At 52.4% G+C, this 16134-nt stretch overlaps 1 protein-coding gene across 1 annotated transcript in view; it reads left to right on the top strand.

Moving 5' to 3' along the window:
- Nucleotides 1-16134, top strand: part of MYOM3 (myomesin 3) — a 43832-nt gene that overhangs the window by 20146 nt on the left and 7552 nt on the right. Inside the window, exons 15-28 of the mRNA XM_024766849.1 lie at nucleotides 669-843; nucleotides 2951-3072; nucleotides 3470-3657; nucleotides 3892-4018; nucleotides 5146-5324; nucleotides 8367-8481; nucleotides 9366-9522; nucleotides 10225-10334; nucleotides 11879-11923; nucleotides 12614-12750; nucleotides 14096-14240; nucleotides 14380-14439; nucleotides 14829-14896; nucleotides 15946-16056. Of these exons, the coding sequence (XP_024622617.1) occupies nucleotides 669-843; nucleotides 2951-3072; nucleotides 3470-3657; nucleotides 3892-4018; nucleotides 5146-5324; nucleotides 8367-8481; nucleotides 9366-9522; nucleotides 10225-10334; nucleotides 11879-11923; nucleotides 12614-12750; nucleotides 14096-14240; nucleotides 14380-14439; nucleotides 14829-14896; nucleotides 15946-16056 (1739 nt within the window). The remainder of the gene's footprint in view (nucleotides 1-668; nucleotides 844-2950; nucleotides 3073-3469; nucleotides 3658-3891; nucleotides 4019-5145; nucleotides 5325-8366; nucleotides 8482-9365; nucleotides 9523-10224; nucleotides 10335-11878; nucleotides 11924-12613; nucleotides 12751-14095; nucleotides 14241-14379; nucleotides 14440-14828; nucleotides 14897-15945; nucleotides 16057-16134) is intronic.

Here is a 16134-nt window from a genome sequence, read left to right as displayed (position 1 = left end):
GTGAGAGGCCCACGTACCACAAAAAAAAAAAAAAAAACAAAAGCAAGAAAGAGAGGGAGCCACAAAAGGATGTGTAAGAAGTTTGAGAAGGAAAAAGAGAACTAGGAAGGTCCTGTATCTGACATCCATCCATCCATCCTTTCATCCATCTATCCATCTATTCATCCACCTGTCCATCCATTAGTCTATTTATCCGTTCATCCATCCATCCATCCGTCCATCCATCCATTCTTCCATCCATCCAAATCTGTCCATTTAACACATCATGGCAAACCCTACCTCAAGGAGCATAGTCTCAGGGAGCCATGAAAGTTAAAGTTTCAAAGGGAAATAAAATGAAGTTTCCTAGAGATCAAAGATAAGGCTGAGGAAAATTGTCAGATCTGGTGACTTCTAAGAGAGAGCGAGCGATAGTAGGGTTAACGAATGGGGATTTTAGTGAGGAAGCGGAGATGTTTGGAGGTAAGATGAGAGAAGACTTTCAGAATACAAGAGTCTGGAGGACACCTCTGGGACTAGGGAAGAGCTGCCCAAAGCCCCAGGGCATGTCTGCAACGCACGTGACCCCTTGATTGCCATGTGCGCACCTCCCCGCCTCTCCCACGTGCCTCCCCCTCCCCAGCCGTGTAACTCAGCATCTTCACTCAGTCCACACTTCTGATTTTTAGCCACTCTCCCTCCTCCAACTCAAGTTCAAGCTTTCCGAGACACACAGACCTCTGTCTCCCTGACCTGGGATCCTGTGAAAGACAGCCCAGAGCTCCTGGGTTATTACATCTACTCCCGGGAGGCAGGATCATCTGAGTGGAAAACAGTTAACAACAAACCCATCCAGGGCAACAGGTGAGTTTGCCCCCACCCCCTTCCTGCCCCAGGGCAGGGCCGTAATAATAATGAAGCCTCTGCCGTTCACGGCGCGGTTGGGCATTGGGCACCGTTCTAAGTTCTTTTCATATATTAGGTCATTCAGTTCTGGCTGCAATCCTCTGAACTTAGGACTATTACTTCTATTATCGTTGTACAGATGAGGAAACCGAGGCACAGAGCAGTTACGGAGTTTGCCACAGCTCACCTAGCTAGTAAGTGCGCTTGGCCCAGACAGCCTCTTTTGTGGCAACCCTCACTAGGATCGTGCTGTTTGCAGGTAGTGGTGAGTGCCTAGGTCTTGTCTTTCCAGGAGCTTAGAGACAGAGAGGCAGAGACTGCAGCCAGGGCGGCTGGGGTTCAGGCTCCACACCCACCCCCCACTCGCCGGGCACCCCTGCACAGAGACTCGCCCTCTCTGAACCTCGGCCCAGACTCCTGTGCTCTTGCCTATGCCACTCCCACTCCCCTCTGTGTCTGCCTCCTCACTCGGTGGCCCCGGTCCTCACAGGCAGAAGCCTCGAGGCTTCTGGACTCATGACTTCTCTCCGTTTTGAGGCTCTGTGGGGGCAGGGGCTCAGGTGGTGACACCCAGCCCCCCTTCCCTTTCCATCCGACGACCGGCTGGGCCCTGAGCACACCTGTGGGCTCCCCTCACCCTGGGCTGCGAGCCCCAAGATTATCTCACCCAGAAAAGGGGACAGGACCTGGTGCCCCTCTGGCACACCGTGCCTCACGGTCACTCATGCTTTGTCACTGCTAAAGTTCTCCAGTTGGAGAATAATTAATTGGGTTTTGGACAAATGAGCTCGGAGTCCAGGTTATCCCTAGGATGACATCACTCCCCTGACTTACATTCCGATGTCCGTCCCTGAAGGGGAGGACAGGGGGTGTGGCGTGATCCTATGGTACATCACATGTGTGCATGTCATCGGTTACATGTGTCAGGGCTGGAAAGAGGCTAAACACTGCTGCCCAGCAGTGCTGCCTGGGGTGATGGTGTGAAGGGAGCTCAGCTGGGAGGTAGGGTCTTGTCCACCACCGTTCCATGAGCTCCTCAGAACCTGGCTCACAGGAGATGCTCAAAAAAGACCTGAATGAATGAATACTGAACGGGCAGGCGCTGCGCTGGGATTCGGGAGACCCGGGCTCGGTCCAGGTTGTTCCTAACTGGCTGTGTGCTCTTGGCTCACCCCATTCCTTCTGGGGAAGCCTTTCCCTACCTGTAAAATGAAGAAACGGAACGGTTTGATCCATAAAGGCCCCTCTGACATTCCAACATTCAACTCCTCGGGGTCAACTGGCCGAGGGAAGCTCCCTGTAGAACAAGATTTGCTATAGGAAAATGTTGATAAGTGAAAAGGGAAAAAAGAGGTTCACAGTTTGGATCTTATCAAGAAAGAGACAGGGGCTTCCCTGGTGGTGCAGTGGTTGAGAGTCCACCTGCCGATGCAGGGGACACGGGTTCGTGCCCCGGTCCGGGAAGATCGCACATGCCATGGAGCGGCTGGGCCCGTGAGCCGTGGCCGCTGAGCCTGCGCGTCCGGAGCCTGTGCTCCGCAGCGGGAGAGGCCACAACAGTGAGAGGCCCGCGTACCGCAAAAAAAAAAAAAAAAGAGAAGAGACAGGATGGGAGGACATTTTTCTATAAGCCAGAGTGTCCTTGTATGTCTCTGGCTGATAACTCAGAGGTCTTTAAAAGGACTCTGTGCTTTAGTCACAGCATCCGTACAGATCAGAAGAGCCATTTGTTATGTTTCCAGGATGAGGCCCAAAGTCCTAGAGATGTACCAGGTTGATCAGTTTAGGGGTTGGCTACCTGGGCCTTCAACTGGTAACTTTCCCAGCATATTCGCACCTTAATGATGGGCTCTGGAAGCTACATCCTTTAAAACCTTAAGGACCTCATCCTCCAGGGGGCAGGCATCACTCTGGGGGCAGGAGCAAGGTCTTTAGGCAAGAACTGAGGCCTCAACTCCTACCACGCTGGTGGCCACTTATCCCCACAAGGTTGTTTTAGAAAGTTCAGGAATGTCTCCATGCTGCTGGTTTGGTCTTTCCTGAAGGCTGTACATTTCTCCCCCAGGTTTACAGTTCCCGGGCTGAGGACAGGGAAGGAGTATGAGTTTTGTATCAGGTCAGTCAGCGAGGCTGGAGTTGGGGAGAGCTCAGCCGCCACCGAACCCGTCAAGGTCAAGCAGGCTCTGGGTAAGTCCAAGGGGCAGGTGCAGCCTGCACACCTCTGGGGACAGACCTGGGCTGAGCAGAGAGCAGGGGGCTTATCGACCACCTCTTGGAGGGTCCAGCTCCAGAGGCCATGGGGCAGAAGCCTTCTCAGGGGATCTGGTGCTGACCCCGACCACCCCTTCCTTTGGGGGGGAAGTAGCAATGGCCTGAGGCCATGGGGTGAAGTCTGCCCAGCTCGGAAGCCCAGTTGCCCCGCACGTAGCTGAGTCAGCATTACCAGTGGACGCTACTGGCTAAGTCCGTGCCCCAGAGCAGGGTGGGCACCCACTGGGGGAGGCTCGCTGCCTCCCTCGGGCCCCACCGCCCAGTCCGGCCGCCCCTCGGGAGCAGTGGCCCTCACCCCCTTGCCTCCTCGTAGCTACACCATCTGTTCCATATGACTTCGCCCTCCTGAACTGTGGGGAAAATTATATGGTCATTGGGTGGAAACCCCCTAAGCGGCGTGGAGGGGGCAAGATCCTGGGCTACTTCCTGGACCAACACGATTCAGAGCAACTGGACTGGCACTCGGTCAACCAGCAGCCCATCCCCACCCAGATGTGCAAGGTGAGGCTGGAATGCGGCCACTGGCCTGGTGTCCTGATTTGTGTGGGTGGAGAGTGGGGGTCAGGGTTGGAGGTCCTGAGGCTGAGAGAGGCCTCAGGTTTGGTGCCTCGATAATCCAGCTGATTGTCAAGTGCAGACCAGTCTTACATGAAGCTCTTATAGACCTTCTGCTGTGAACCTCATCCCCTGCCTCCCCAGCCTCAGCCTTCACAGTCTGTGCTTTTGCTCTTCAAGGTCAGTGACCTTCATGAAGGCCACTTCTATGAGTTCCGTGCCCGGGCAGTAAACTGGGCTGGTGTTGGAGAGCTGTCGGCACCCAGCAGCCTGTTTGAGTGCAAAAAGTGGACGATGCCTCAGCCAGGTGAGCGGCTGGGAGGTGCCAAAGCCCAGCACCTGCCCTCCCCTCCCCTCCCCCAAACTAACAAACAAGATGACCGCTACCGCCGGGCTCGCTGTGCATTCAAGCTTGCTCTGTTGGTCCCAAACCCCAGACCCCTGCCCCCTGTAACCTCTGACACAGTCTTAACTCTGCCAAGTCAAGAGCCCTGACCTTGGCCGTTGACTGGCCCTGTACCCCCATCCAAATTATCCTCTAGCTCAACACCCCATCTGAGCTCCGATTCTCAACACAGACCAATCTCAAACCCCAAAGGCACACTGCTAGGTGACCAACTCGTCCCAGTTTGCCCAGGACTTTCCCAGTATTACCACCGCAAGTCCTGTGTCCCAATCCTGGACAAACAGGGCAGGTTGGTCCCCCTCTGCACCACTCCCGTAGCACCATCAGCCTTCTCACAAACTAGCCCTTCATCTCCCCCTTAGGAAGGAAGGATGACAACCTTCCATCATTCTGTTCAGCTCAGTTCTGTCTTCTGCACAAAACATTGACCTGAATGGCAGATAATCCCTACGCGTGATGCTTTAGACAACGACAGTTATAAACAACTGCTATTTGTTGGGTACTTACTATGTATTGACACTTTGCATAAGTTATGTCATTAATGCTCACGACAGCACTATTTTATAAGAACTAGTATTATCCCCATTTTACCGATGAGGAGACAGGAACACAGAGGCTAAGTAACTTGCCCAGAGTCCCCATAGCCTGAAAAAGGGTGTTCGCTGGGACATGAACCCCAGTGATCTGACTCTGGAGTCCACACCCTGAGCTTCTACATTAAACACTGAAATGGCAAAGAGATTAGAAAGATTAATGCTGTCTGGGACAGGGATGGGGAGGGTCAAGGATGTTTCCCAGAGGAAGTGATACTGAGCACACTTTGAAGAGTTAACTCTAGTTCAGACACAGAGCGAGCTTTGCCATGAAGCCAAGGCCGGCCAGGTCCCCACCATGTCCGGAGAAGGCACTTCCAGGCCTGGCTGGGACTGAAAGATTGACAAGCTTGCTGACTCGCCACCTGCCCACTGCCTGACTGGCTGGCTGGCCATTTGGGTATCCATCTCCTTCTCTACCCTGTCTTCCCAAAGGACCCCCGTATGGCGTGCGGGCGTTTGAAGTGCGGGCCACCTCCCTGATGCTGACGTGGGAGCCCCCACTGTACCAAGGGGCCGGACCGGTCACAGGCTACTGCTTGAGCGTCCAGGAGGAAGGCTCTGAGCAATGGAAACCGGTCACTCCAGACCCCGTCTCTGGCACCCACCTGAGGGTGAGTCCCTGCCCCTTCATCCTCTGATGAAGGATGGGCCCGCCCTAAGCCTTCCCTGCCACAGGATATGGCAGGACTACAGAACACCAAAGCTGCAACGACCCTCAGAGATCACTGCCCTCACTTAATGGCAGCAGAGGACCAGAGAGGGGGAGTGGCTTAGCCAGGGTCACACAGCGAGTGGGTAGTAGGTCTGGCCGGTGGTTGGTCTTAACCTGTTCCATGCTGTGCAGACTCCTCCTTAAAACCTCGCTTATAATCAGCAAGGTATATTAGCATTTGGATATGCACATCCCTTGAGCTAGGAATTCTGCTTCTAGGATTGAACTGTAGAGAAATAATTAGTCAAGTGTGCAAAGACCTAAGGACAGTGATGCTTGTTGTAGCGTTGTTTATAAAGGCAAAATTTGGAAACAACTTAAATGTCCATCAGTAGGGGGTTTGCTTAAATAAATCACAGTGTATCCTTAATGTGGACTCAGTGTCAGTGAGTGTAAAGGCTACAGTAGCTGAAGGAGTGGCAATAATATAAAGAATGAGGTAGAGCTAAAAAAATTTAAATTTAAAAATTAAAAAAAAAGAATGAGGTAGAGCTACGTGCATGTTGTGACATAAAAACATATCCACCATATGTGGCTAAGAAAAAAAAAGCACAATACAGAGCAGGATATTTATATGTTAGATAACATTTAGAACATGTATATCTACTGTATATTAATGAACATAGAGGCATATATGCGTTTCTTCATTTAAATGAGAAGCAAACTCTAAACTCTTTGGATAAATAAGAAATCTAGCAGAATCATTGGTTTTATTCACCTGTGGTGGTTGTTTTCACTTGCACTCGTGTAGAAGGGAAAGCGCAAACAATGCTCTCCTGGCATAACAAAGACAACTCACACATGTTTGTCATGTCAGAAAACAAAGGTGTCCATTGAAGCATTCTTAGCAGACACAAATTACTAACAGACAATCCATCAGGATCACAGACTTCACAGCGTCCATCTCTGAAGCCAGCATGTCTCACAGGCCTTCTTTGTTTAAGGAAAGTTTGTAAGGAAAGTTCTGTGATGTGTATTAGGTTTTATCTTCTGCAGCTCTAGGGAGAGAGGGAGTATCTTCTCCACCTCATTTTCCTGAGGCATCTTTCACCAGCAGGCAGGAGGGTGTGTGGGTTTCAAGACCACACGTTAGCACTCTGTTAGCACCAAGAGGAAAGAAAGCAGGCTTGAGAGGCCCAAAACAATGTGGAAAGAAGATACTAACAAGCAGAATGTGGCACATGTCACGTTTCTGCATGGTTTACGTGCATTTGCGAGTCTAAATGGATTTTTACAAAACTGTCAATTCTGGCCATCTCTGGGAATGGGGCTGCCAGGAGAGCCTTACCCCTTCATTTTATATTCTTTTCTATTGCTTTAATATTTCCTCCAACAAACATGAATTTCTTTCATAATCAGAAAAAAATAAAAATATTTCCTTTTGAAACAATAACATTAAAGCTATCTAAGACCAAATGAAGAAGGGCTTCCCTGGTGGTGCAGTGGTTAAGAATCCGCCTGCTGATGCAGGGGACATGGGTTCGAGCCCTGGTCTGGGAAGATCCCACGTGCCGCGGAGCAACTAGGCCCGTGAGCCACAACTACTGAGCCTGCGCGTCTGGAGCCTGTGCTCCGCAACAAGAGAGGCCACGCCAGTGAGAGGCCCGCGCACTGTGATGAAGAGTGGCCCCTGCTCGCTGCAACTAGAGAAAGCCCTCGCACAGAAACGAAGACCCAGCACAGCAAAAATAAATAAATAAATTTATTTAAAAAAAGACCAAATGAAGAAGGGCAAGCTTCAGCCCATGGAATGCTCTGAGATGTGCAGTTTCCACCCCCATGGGGCCCGGCTCTCTACAGTAGAGTCGGCCAGTGCTGGACAGCTGGCCTGAGAGAGCCACGCAAGATGGATGGTCCCTCTGCTCCTCAGGCAGGCTGGCCCAGGGTGGGGGAGCCTCGGTGACTTGGCACCATTTCCGCATGTGGGTGGTTGGCCGGCATTCACTCACTCAGTCATTCACTCAACACTTCTGGACACCTACTTAGTGCCAGATCTGGAACTAGATTGTAGATGTAAAAAGCTACAGTCACAGTCCTTAGGGAACAGGCAATTACAATACTGTGTGTCGTACAATCAAGGAGGGTCCGAGGGATTCTGGGAGCTCCAAGGAGGAAGGTAAGAGGCCTCTCCTGGCCTCGTCCCACCTGGCCAAGCTGAGTGGCCAAGGGTGAGCTGTTGTTGTTAGACCAAGAGAAGGGGAGGGTGTTCCAGGCAGAGGGTTCAGCAAGGGCTAAGGCAGGGAGGCGTGAAGCGACGTGATGCGTGGGGGACCCTGAGGAGTCAGGGAGTGAAGGGGGTGCGGAGAAGAGGACAGGAGGCTGAGGATGGACGGATGAGGAAGGCTTTAGGTACCAAGCCTCGAAATCTGAACTTTACCCTGAAGGCCACTGAAAGAGTTAAGTGTACTCAGACTGCCATCTTGGAAACATTGGCAGAGGGAAAGATAGACCGGGAAGAAGGGTCTAGAGGCAGAGGCGCCATTTAGGAAACTGTTGGACTAATCCAGGAGAGAAGAAATAAAGCTGCAGTCAAAGGCGTGGCTGGGACACAGGCCACATTCAAGAAACGTTAGGGAAATAAAATGGGAACTTCGGTGATTAGATGTGTAGGGCTCAAGAAAAAGATGTCAAAGATGATGATCACCAAGCTTCTTTCTAGGGAGACAGATGGAGGAGAGGCAGGGGGCGCAGGAAGAGAAAGGGTTTTCTTTTTGAGAGTTCCGAGCAGGTGGAGTTCCAGGCATCACAGCGTGGGAGGTAATCTCAGGGGAGAGGCTCACCTGAAGCTGGAACTCAGGAGAGCAATGTGCCCCTAGCCTGCCCCCCACCCCCAGGGCAGCCTGGCCCTCCTGGGGGTCCCCTGCAGCCCGTGGCCAGGGCTGCAGGAAGGGTGGGTCTTTGCCATCCTCGGTGCTCACTCTTGCCCCCTCCCTTCCCCCAGATTTCTGACTTACAGCCAGGAAAGACCTACGTGTTCCATGTACAGGCTGTGAATTCAGCGGGCCCAGGGCAGCCGTCCATGCCCACCGACCCCATACTCCTGGAGGACAAGCCAGGTAGGGGCAGGGGGAGGGCGCTTGTCTGCAGCAGGAGGACAGAACCTGCTGGGCCCTCACCCCGCCACACCTTCCTGCCCCTCATTCCTTCCTGCCTGTTTCTCTCCCGTCCACACTCTCGTTTATTTCTGTGGGATCCCAAGATTTGAACATATGGTTTCCTTCCGTGTGATGGGTCTTCCATCCTTTACATGCCACATTCTTAAACTCATACAACTCTTCGTGGATATCTAAAAGAACAGCCAACTGTATTTCAGATATGCCGTGTGGCTTTGCCTGCCTTGCAGTCATGGCTCCCGAGGTCCGCTCCTACCACATACGCCAGGTGCTGCGCTGGGTCCTTACACTGTCTGGCTCTCCCAATAAGCCCCTGAGGGAGCCGTCACTGTCCCCACTTTAGAACTGATTTCATTGCAGCTCAGAGAAGTTAAATGACCAGGTCACGCAGCTAGTATCCGATGGAATCACTCAGCTCTCCTCACTATAAAGTGTGTTCTTTTCCATTCTTTTAATTATTCATTCATTAAGTATTTGGTGACACCCACACTGCACTGGGGACATGGCAGGGATGAGAAAGCAAGGTCCCTGCGCTGGTGGGGGGAGGGGCAGGACGAATGGACAGTAAACAAGTAAACGATGAAAAAGTCAGTGATAAGTGCTATAAAGGAAGTGAAACAGGGTGATAGGGTGGGGTGGGCTTTACTTTAGCCTCTGAGGAGGTGACATTTGAGCTGAGAAGGCTTGGAGGCCACAGCAAGGAGTCTGGGGTTTCTTATTTTATTCAAGAGCAATGGGCAGCCACTGGAGGGGTTAAGCAGGGGAGGGAGCTGACCCGGTTTATTGTTTCTAAATGTCTGTTGCCCTCCATTGGATCCTGCCCTCAGATGCTCGGGAGATCGAGGTTGGTGTGGATGATGAGGGCTTTATCTACATGGCTTTCGAAGCCCCCGAGGCCCCTGACTCCTCCGAGTTTCAGTGGTCCAAGGACTACAAGGGCCCGCCGGACCCACAGAGGGTCAAGGTCGAGGAGGAAGTTAACAAGTAAGTGAGGGGAGGGGCAGCACGACTCGTCCACAGGTCCCAGACGTTGTCGGATGAGTGGGCAGAAGCTCGTGGGTGAGACCATCCGGCCGGACCCCCAGATAACGAGCTTGAGAGGACTGCTTGGTCTCTCATGAAGGATGCTGACTGCCACCTGGGGAGAAGTGAGGGAGAGTGCCTTGGAGACGCTGAAACGGTGCCCTTCATTTGCAGATCCTTTTTCTGTAAGGAATGTGTGTGCCTCCGAGGAGACGCTCAGGACTTGGTTTCTAGCCTGAGTGCCAGCGACTTGCTCTTGCAAGTTCTCTGGGGTCAGCTTCCTCATCGGTAAAAGAGGGGTTAGGATGTCAAGTGCCCCCAGGTCTCCCTCCTCCACCCCCAGCAGCTCTGGCCTTGGCCCCGTCCAGCGGGAGACAAAGCTGATGACTTGAGCCCTGTGGAGAGAGGCAGGCCTGGGGGATGTGGCCAGTATGAAGACTGTTCCCGAGAGCCTGGCTAGTGAGGACCATTGAAGGTGGCAGGCCAGATGTGCCTTGGGCGGGGGACCCCAAAGAGGTGTAAGGAGGCTGCCACCCCTGCTTACTGGCTTGGCCGGAGTCTGGGCTAGGGTGCAGGGCTTGCAAAGCCGACCGAGACTCCCCAGCTCCCAGGCCTCCAGGGCACACGGCCCCTCTCAGAGCCTCTGCCCTCCTGTCTCTGCAGGTCCAAGATCATCCTGAAAGAACCTGGCCTCGAGGATTTGGGCACCTACTCGGTGGTGGTCACCGATGCTGACGAAGAAATCTCAGCAAGCCACACGCTGACGGAGGAAGGTGATGCCCCTGTTCCACTGCCACCTCCCCAGAGAGACGACCCAGACACGGAGTCCCAAGCACAGATACCCCAGAGGCCAGCAAGAAGCAATAATAATGAGTAAAGCAGAGATTTCCAGGGAAGTAGGCCCTCACTCACCCGTTCAGTCAGTCAGCCAGTGAATAAATATCTGCTGAGCACCGACCATATGCCAGAGACTGTCCTGGGCACTGAATTACATCAGTGAACTCGACAGGCAGAAATCCCTGCCTGATGGAGTTCACGCTCTTCCTGTCTCTCTCTTTACTTTATCTACTTTTGATAAAAAGCAAAGGTACCAGTGAATTATTTCACTTCCTTTCGTAGCCTAAGAAAAACAACAGCATAAGTAGAATGATAAACTGCAAATGGCAGTCGGTCTGAGGAATGAGGATGGCAAAAGGGAGCAGTGGGGACTGTGGTAAACCAGAGAGGGGATGCCGGGCCTCAGCAGTCATCTATGAGACTCACCCTCTGCTGTCTCCATAGCAACTGGGACAGCCCATTGTCCTGCCTGATGATTGCACTGGAGGCCCTTTGATTTTGTCAGGAAGCAGAAGCCTGGCAGGTCCAGAGTGCAATTCCAGTTCCACAATTTCCTGGCTGCTTGACCTTGGATAAGTCATGACACCTCTCTGGGCCTCAGTTTCCTCATCTGTAAAGGGGGATTATAATCCCTGCCGTCCTAAGTGAAACAATGTTGTTATGCAGATATACTTAGATGATTCCATGCAAACTAAAGCCATCCACGAAAGTAATGGGGTTTGCTTTTTTTTTTTGGACTGGATGCTTGCCATGTGTCCAGACTCATCATGCTAAGGACTCTGGAGCTTATAAGAGGAAATGAGATATGAGCCCTGCCCCTGCCAATTCATTCATGCAACACGTATTTATTGAGCACATACTGTGTGCCAGATACCATGCAGGTCCAGAGCTCAGCTTAGCAGAAGAGACAAACCTAAGACAAAGAAGCAGTTAGCAGTGAGACAGCACTCTGCTGACCTGTCCTAGACACATGCAGACTGAAATGCTCAGTGGGGAGAGCAGACCCTCAGATACTAGGACAGTATGGCTCAGTGGGGGAGAACAGACCCTCAGATACGACAATATGGCTCAGTGGGGAGAACAGACCCTCAGATGCTGGGACAGTATGGCTCAGTGGGTTAACAAGGGGCCTCAGGAGACAGACAGTAATGCTCACCCCACAGCATGGTGTGAGGACGGCTGAGATCACGCAGAGCCTGGCACACAGTAGGTGCTTCTCTGGGGAGGTGGCACTTGATCAGGTCTTGAAGGACAGGAAAATAAGCAACCTCAGGGTGGCCTGCGGCAGCCCCCGCAGCCCCCTCAGTGCCCCAGAGCCAAGGCCCACAGTGGTCATCATCAACCCCTCAGTAGCCAAGTGACCCCAAGCCGAGTCTCTCGGGACTTTCACCCAGTGTGGACGCTAGGACGGCTTCCACAGGCCCCACTGGCCCGGGTATGTCATTCTCTTTGGTTTCTTCCTTGCTCCTCCCTGTCCCAGAGCTGAACAGGCTGAAGAAGCTGAGCCATGAGATTAGAAACCCAGGTAAGTGGTCCAAGCCAGCAGCCTTGGGCAGGCCCACCGGGGTGTTCTGAGCAGGGCTGAGTCAGCCAAGAGCCAGAAACTAGCGGGGGGGTTGGGGGTTGGGGGGGCAAAGGATGGGGATGTCTTGGGGCTGGAAGGTCAGAGACCCAGGGAGTCCTCAGTCCATGAAGGGAACAGAGCGGCCAGCAGAGAGCATATGGAATGCAAGGGAGGGCAGAGTGGCTGGGTTTTTCTTCTTGGATTGTGGGTCATCTAAACCCCTGCTTCCCTCCATTGGCCAGGAGTAGCTTTTGCAGGCCCTGGCGCAGGGGTCGCAAATTTGGGTGCATATTGGAATCACCCCCGGAGCTTTTCAAAATCCCAATGCCCAGGCCACACCCCAAACAAATCAGAACCTCTGGGTCTGGAGCCAGACACTGGTTTTTGAAAGTCCTTGGGGATCCAGTGTCCAGCCAGGGTGAGAAGCACGACCTCAAAGCTGTGGGAAGAGGATGAATTCCCTGAGATGAATTCAATCTAGGGAGACTGAATGTGGGAAACCCTCCCCAGCCCCTCACCCCAGTCATGTCTGCATCAGACTCTGAAACATTTTGCACATTAAATGCCCACAGTGTGCTCAAAGTGGGGCTGTCGGGAGGGGGGAGGGGAGAAGTGTTCCCTGCCCACCCTTTCCTGTCCTCTGCCTCCCAGTGATCAAGCTGATCTCCGGCTGGAACGTTGACATCCTCGAGCAAGGAGAGGTGCGGCTTTGGCTGGAAGTAGAAAAGTTGTCTCCAGCCGCTGAGCTGCATCTAATCTTCAACGAGCAGGAAATCTTCAGCTCACCGGTAATTGGGGGCTCAGAATCCCTAAGTGAGGTTCCTGGCCCAGGAGGTGGTCTCACAGGCAACAGTCTCCACTGGCTGCACCTCCCCCTAGCAGACTTCTCAGAAACGGCCACCAGCTTTGGCTGTCACAGTGATAGGGTGGGGGGTGAGGACACCTGGATTTTATTACCTGGGGGGTGGGTGGTAGGGATGCTAGACACTTGCCAAGGCAAGGAACACTCCCACAAAGAACTTCCCATGCCTCCCACAATTCTTCACTGTCCTGTCAAACATTTGTAAGGTGAAAAACCTACAGTCATGCTTATAATTACCCAAGCCTAGACCCTAACTCTGAGATATAAACACAAAGAATTTTTTTTGCAGTGTCAATATACACTGAATAGAGAGTTTTTATTCTATTAGCCACATTACCTATGCTTTCATTCATTTTCCTGTTCTTCTTGTACTCATGAGGATGTACATGAGTGCAATCTCTCATGAGAGATTCAATCATGAGAAGATCTTATTTGTGAATTTCATCTCCAGATGACCATCAAAAAATATGTGTTATAAAGAGGGGAGCTGGTTCTGACAGAGGAGGAAGAGCTCAGTGCTAGATGTCAGAAGACTCATATTCATCTCCTGTGGGTTGTGTGCCCTTGGGCAGGTCTCTTCACCTCTCTGTGCCTCAGTTTCTGCATCGGTACAATGGGGTTGGTTGCCCCAGAATCAGGAGGAGGAATTGGAAAAAAAAATAGATTTGAAAGTTCTGCACAGAGATTAAGCATGACCTTGGCTCATGGTAGAGGCAGGGTAACAAAGTCTGGACCCTTGGTACACAGCGCTGATACTAACAGGTGCCGCTATAGAAAAATCAAACTAGACGATTCTCTCGAATCATACATACACCCTAAATGTGGAAAATAAAACGTTTGAAAACTGTTAGAATGTGACAAAGAGTAAATAAGTGCTAATTCTGGGTGGGTAGCAGGTACACAGGCTTTTTTATATTATCCTTTATAGTTTTATGGGGAATTTTTTTATATTAAATTGCAAAAGAAGTAGAAAATAACCAAAAAACATGCACAGTAGGAGGTTGGGGATTATTATTAATTGCAACTGATACAAGCACGTAAGACTCTTTCCAGTGTCTGCCGGGCCCCAGGGTATTCTCAGGGGCCGGGTGTGGGAAAAGCCCAGTCTATACACAGGAGAGGGGTAACTTGGGCCCCTCCCCAGTCTCTGAAGGCTTCTAACTCTGCATTTATTACCCCCAAGTCCAACCACGCCCCGATTTGCACCCCACAGCACAAATTCCCTGGGACTGGAAAAGGGCAGAAAGACTTTCGGGTTTTGTTCTCCCCAGAACCGCAAAATCAATTTTGTCCGAGAGAAGGGCCTGGTGGAAGTTATCATCCAAAACTTGACTGAGGACGACAAAGGGTCGTATACTGCTCAGCTCCAAGACGGAAAAGCCAAGAACCAGATCACCCTGGCTCTGGTGGATGACGGTCAGCTGTGCCCTGCCCCCCGCCCTGCCCCATGCCCCCGGCCTCAGCTCTCAGCCTGGGCGTCTCTATCCATCCTGACGCCCTCCTCTGGACCTGCGCTCCCTCTGGTTCACACCCGTTCCCCCCTCTGTGTTCACAGAGTTCGACAAACTTTTAAGGGAGGCAGATGCTAAGAGAAGAGACTGGAAGAGAAAGCAGGGTAAGAACTGCTGGGGCGAAGTTCAAACACCTCGGCCAGCAGGCCAGCAGACAGCACCGGGGAACCGCTGGGCCAATGGATTAATAGATCCCTCCGCCTGCTGGACCCCCCGAGGGAGGGCCACTGCCATCTGATCTAGCGCTGTCCCTGTGCCAGAACGAGGCAGCACTTGCCCAACCCTGAGAGTGCGCGTCCTAAACTTTGCACCCTAGATGCCTCCCAGATGCCTCCCCCCAGTCCCCTCCCTCGTGGGGGCGGAATCCCAGAATCCGAGGGGCCAGTAGTCATTAGGTGCCCCTCCCCAGCCACTTTCCCCTATCTCGCAACCAGGTGGCGCCCGGGCCGAGCCCGGCGCTCTGACCGCTGGGCGTGCTGTTTTGCCCTCATAGGTCCGTATTTCGAGGAGCCTTTGCAGTGGAAGGTCACCGAGGACTGCCAAGTGCTGCTGATGTGCAAGGCAAAGCCCCGCCCCCGCCTCCAGCCCTGCCCCCAGGCCCCGTGGGGCAAGACCTGTGGTTGTCCCCAAGCCCCGTGGCTGTCTTTTGCCCCACTCCCTGCAACTCCACACCCTGTGCTGGTGTGATCCCAAGCAGAGGAAGTAGCCCCAGGGATTTTGCATTTAACTGGAAAACAAAAGCCCAGGGAGCAGAGTTAGTGTGAATTAGTGCGCTGAGTCAGCCTTGAGTTAGAACTCCCAGCTGCTCTGGGAGGGGGTCTGGGGGCAGGTGAGGGCTCTATACGTTGAGCGGTAGTCCCTGTGTCTGTTAGTAGCCCTGCCAGACACTGTTCTCAGCACTTCAGAGCATTATTTCATTTCATCTGCCTCACAATCATCTGTGAGAGAGGTGTTACAATCCCCACTTTAGGATGAAAGACCAAGGGGGGAACTAGCGGAAGACTACATGGTAACAGGCCGGGTCTAGAGCCCAGGTTTTAACCGGATGTGCCTGACTTCAAAGCGGGTGTTGTTTCTCAGCACCCTGCAGCCTTTTAGATAACTGGGGGAGGGAAGGGCTCACTCCCAGAAGCCTATCCATTCAGCAAACCTAAGTACCTGCTCTGTGTAACACACTCTGCAAACACTGGGCATACAAGGGCGAAGAAGTGGTCTCCTTAGGCCTGTAAGATCCCACAGTCCAAAGCAAGATCGTGGCGAAAACAGCATAGCTCCTGCTGTGATGGAGACATGCAGGAAATTGATTACTCACGATGGGGCACACTCTGGGGTGCATAAAGGAAGGCTTCCTGGAGGAGGTGACACAGGCATTTACAAGAAAAAGTAGGGTAGGAAAGGGATCAAGAAGCAGAGGGAATAGCATTAGCACAAGTCCCCAGTCCAGAAACCATCAGAGGAGACATATGGTGTGAGGAAGGGTTTGGCTGAGATTTAGCCTGGGGGTGGGGGGGAGTCATGTTTGTAAAAAAAAAAAAAAGGGTTCTGATGAACTGAGTCTTCACTTAAAAGAGAAAGCCTGAAGGAGTCTCCTCACTCCCCACCTTCCTCAGGTGACCAACACCAAGAAAGAAACCCGCTTCCAGTGGTTCTTCCAGAAGAAAGAGTTCCCAGATGGTCAGTACGACCCGCAGACTGGAGCAGGGCTTCTCTGTATGGAAGAGGTAAGTGCAGCTCTGACTTCAGGGCTCACAGCCTCCAGGCAGTGCCAGGAGCACTGGGCAGGGAGTCAGGACCAGGGT

This window comes from Neophocaena asiaeorientalis, unplaced genomic scaffold, assembly GCF_003031525.2.
Source record: "Neophocaena asiaeorientalis asiaeorientalis breed wild unplaced genomic scaffold, Neophocaena_asiaeorientalis_V1.1 scaffold79, whole genome shotgun sequence".
In the NCBI taxonomy this organism is placed as follows: Eukaryota; Metazoa; Chordata; class Mammalia; order Artiodactyla; family Phocoenidae; genus Neophocaena; species Neophocaena asiaeorientalis.
The sequence above is the reverse complement of the archived record's forward strand: the minus strand, read 5'-3'. Positions and strand labels throughout refer to the sequence as shown.